Consider the following 4,140-nt stretch of genomic DNA (forward strand, 5'->3'; position numbering starts at 1 on the left):
ACAGTGTTGTATACAGTATAATCCCATGCACATTTAATTCCTTTTAGCGTCTTCTTCTTCTTCTTTTTGACTTTTTGAGCCGATGTAATGAGTATATTTCTCCACTGTGAGATCAATAAAGCTAATTAATCAATGAATGAGATGCCGAAAATATTGTGTGCATCTTTAATTTCATTATTACTGAATGGTACCACAGATTGATGAGCTAAAAAGGTAGAGCTGTCAATAAACACCCATACAAAACTAATCAGTTACTTACCTTTGGACGTAGTTATGTTTGAGACATTCTCTCATGCCAGTCTCTACAGCTATGTGAGCAGAGCTCCAGTCGGGATGGTTACGGATGCAGTCAACGATTGTCTGCACTGTATCAGCCTTCAGAGGGAGAATCTCGTAGAAAGGTCGAAGTTTGAGGGCATACTGGGGGAACCAGTTCATGGCATCTACCTCTGACCCCACCTGAAACAGCCTGTGGACAGTTTGGTGGTTACATACTGATTTTTTAAAGAAGTGAAAAAGGAAATAAAGTTTGCTTGGTGGGAATGTGGCAAAACTACCCAGATTTAATATCAATAGTTGGAGGAGTAACATCTTTTCTCTGTTTCAAAAAACGTAATCCTAATTGGGGGATACTATGCCATGGCCAAACATGCTTTACAGTGTCGGGGAGCAAAAATATGACTGTTAACCTACATTTTTAGGGGTATTAATGGCAAAAGGGGATGCATACTTTTTAAAAATTTTTTGAGACAAAATAAAACTCCTGAATATCATTCCACTGAATGTCATTCCACTTCAAACTATTACCAATTCCTTTAGCACAAAAACTCCCAGTAAAATATATTTAAATCTGTCTTTGTAACATTGCTTTTGGCATGTCTAGGAATATTTCCGCACAGTACTAAATGGCTGCTTCATAAAATGAATTATTAGCAAACTAGGAGTAGCTCGGACAACTCAGAGCAAAAATAATAAATAGGCCAGTATAAATTGAATAAGTAAAACTAACTAAATATTCTTTAACATGCTCTGAATTAAAGGAGATCATAACAAAACATCAATTTAAAGCATCCATAACCTGTTTCAGGTCTCAATTTAGACAAAAAAGAGGGAGATAGGCAATGGCATAAATATCGGTAAGCAGATACTGAAGTTGCTTAGGGGCCCCCGACCTCTTACGGGCCCCGTCGCTGATACCTGCTAGGCCCCCTACGCAATTGTGGACCAGGACGTATCTTTGCAGATGTAATGGTTCGAAAACCTCCTTTTAAATCCACCTGATACTAGAATGACTGACTGGACCATATTTAAACCGCAACACATGGCAGATTTCAACATGATGGTGAGCCATTTAAACACGACACCAATAGCAAAGCGGACAGTGGTACTTTTAATTACTAAGTTAATAACTGTATAGTTCATTAGATGGTTGGTAAGCAATACACTCATATAATGTTTCAAACCGCAACAAAGATCTTAAAAGAACTATGTATTTGAGTGTTTTATTTTTTTACACTACGAATTGGAATTATGGGTGACCCAGAGCGTAGATTAAAACCATAACCGTTACGTACAATGTGTTAGCAACGTTGGATACCAAAATGAAGTACTTAAGCGGATTCCAGAAAAGAAAAAGGAAAGAAGAGCTGCTGGAAGAACGGGAAAAACGTCCCAAAATAAACACCTTCTTTCAAAGAACCGCAGAGGGAGAGGAGGACATTGCTGCTGCAGTGAGTAAAGACTGCGACCAGGAGATGAATGGAGAGAACGTGGGTGAGGAGGGGAGCTGTGAAACTCAAGGTAGCCCGATAAGACTCATTTTACAGCAGAATATACTAAAGTATATCCATGTGTATGGAAGTTGAAGAATTATCAAATGATGAAGTGTTTATGTATGGGGCACGTTTTGGGTCGGTTGTCTACGGCAGCTTCATATGGGGCCCACCCAGATAATTTGCTTACGGGCCTATTGTTGTGTCGTTAAGCCACTGGAGATAGGAAACCAAAATAAATAAAAACTGTCCCACAGGATTAAAGCATTAAACAAAATCTACTGCATGTGATCTTTAATGACCTTAGAGCAACAGCTGGTGTCTCTGCGGACTTGAGTATGCAATCCCATGACTGATACTGTGTGTTTTTGTACAGGACAATGCGACCTTCCTCTTTCAGCAGAACTTTGCCTCCTCCTCCTCCATAATCAGACAGTGGAACATCTCTGACCCGGTAAGGGTTGGTGAAGAGGGTCGACACAGAGGAGACGGTGTCCAGCAGCCGGCCAAGGAACTGCATTGTCACCTTAAAACAAGGACATGATTGATGACTGAAGACAATTATCTATGATCTCTTTTCTACTCACATCCCTTTGTTTACTTTCACCAGCTCTGTTTTCCCCAATGACGCCTCTTGTCAGCATTAATGAATGATTTATTTTGTGTCCAGGGCAGTGATGTCACCTTTTATCTTGAGCAACAAGTTTTGCAACATATTATCTCAGGATATAGCTGTTTATGCTGTCCATTAACACCCTTTGTGCCCTACGGTGACAAACACGGTGAAAATGTTGCTCTGGAGCTTTGAAGAGCTAAAATTAGATGACAGCAGCGCCATCTCAGTGTATGACCTTCATATATCTGTGGGGACTAAACGTTAAAAAAGCTGCTTCTACACTGAATAACTAAACAATCCCATCAGAGATGCTCAGTGACGTGCTAGCTCAATTATCATAAAGATATATCTCATAATAATGTGAAACTAAACCGTGTATGCAGACCACAAATTGTTTCTGATTTTAATTTGATTTAAAATCACCGCTTCAAGTCATTGTAATGTGGTTATAGGGTCAAAAGTAAACGCTAACCGCATTAATTGGTTTATAACTTGCCGGCTTACCTGCTAGCTGCTCTGAGTGCGGCGGACAGCCTGACTTCTGACAGCGACATCAACAACCGACGCCGAAACCAAACATGCTATTCACACTTTGATTGACGTAAGCTTGACCAATCAGAGAACAGTATCTAGATCGAGTTGATAAAAGGGCGGGGAATAAGTAAAAAGTCGACCAGGGAAATGTAGTCATCCGCAAAGGACTATTAGGAGGCTAAAATGGAAAAAATGTCTTACTGGCCAACTTTAATCTATAGATTAAAAAAGAAAAAATAGGGAGTATATTTATCTTGATTCTTCTAATATAACATATAGTTTAATATAATAAAAAAAAAAACAAGTTCTGAATTCAAGTAAATTTCTACTCATTAATGTAACAATTGCACTATAACAGTCATATATGATTTATAAGCTATTTAAAACGGTAATAATATATATGCACTCAAATTAAAAATATTTATATTATATTGGTTTGTTCTAAACTACTAAGTCTTATTTCTTCCAAATTGAGTCACATTTAAAATGCTGGGAATAATACCAGTGCTAAGTGTCCATACTTGTAAAAACATCCTTATACTCTGAACTGATAACACTTCTATATTTGACAAAGATCACACTATCAAACCAATAAAGTTTACCCTAGCTGCAGCAGTCAAATAGTCCTTACCTATTGGAAAAAAGCCCCGTCTACAGCAACTAGGCCAGGATGATCCAAGGTAAAAGTCTGTCTTTGTGCCTTGGCATTTTAGAAGAAAAGATCAAAACTTTTGTGATTTGACAAAGCTATTTTTCAGTACTCTGTTTTGGCAAGTACTAGAATGTCAGTACTGGTATTCTTGATACCAAAGATAGATTAAATCTGGTATCTGAACATTCCTTATAACCATAAATGTTTTATTTCAACAAAAATAAATGTATTTTCAACATCAATGCTGAAAGTTTTATTGTAGAGCAGTCAAAAAATTAAATTAGGAAATCCACACAAAAAACAACATCTATGTTAACATGCCTGCAGTTTCACAAGTGATACATGCATTTTCACCACATGATTCGAGGTCATGTAAAACAACAGGGAGGTATTTCTACATCCAACTAAATGTAAATTCCAACTTAAAACTGCCATAGACAGGTTTGGAGAGGTTTGGAGGCCTTTGGGCTTTTGGATAAAACTAAACACTTACATGAATTTGATTATCCACCAGAGGCTAGAATACAAGTATGCGATTTTATAGATAAGGTTCTGACTGAGTTAAG

At 37.7% G+C, this 4,140-nt stretch overlaps 1 protein-coding gene across 2 annotated transcripts in view; it reads right to left on the reverse strand.

The window, feature by feature from the left end:
- The window catches only part of pla2g6 (phospholipase A2 group VI), a 23,468-nt gene extending 20,497 nt beyond the window's left edge, over positions 1-2,971 (reverse strand). For both annotated transcript variants that reach the window (XM_015383256.1, XM_015383254.1), the window contains exons 1-3: positions 2,893-2,971; positions 2,075-2,298; positions 260-469 (exon numbers count right to left, since the gene is read on the reverse strand). In XM_015383256.1, the coding sequence (XP_015238742.1) occupies positions 260-469; positions 2,075-2,292 (428 nt within the window). In that variant the 5' untranslated portion in view covers positions 2,293-2,298; positions 2,893-2,971. The remainder of the gene's footprint in view (positions 1-259; positions 470-2,074; positions 2,299-2,892) is intronic.
- Positions 2,972-4,140: the final 1,169 nt, after the last annotated feature.

This window comes from Cyprinodon variegatus, unplaced genomic scaffold (genome assembly GCF_000732505.1).
Source record: "Cyprinodon variegatus isolate N-32 unplaced genomic scaffold, C_variegatus-1.0 Scaffold278, whole genome shotgun sequence".
NCBI lineage: Eukaryota > Metazoa > Chordata > Actinopteri > Cyprinodontiformes > Cyprinodontidae > Cyprinodon > Cyprinodon variegatus.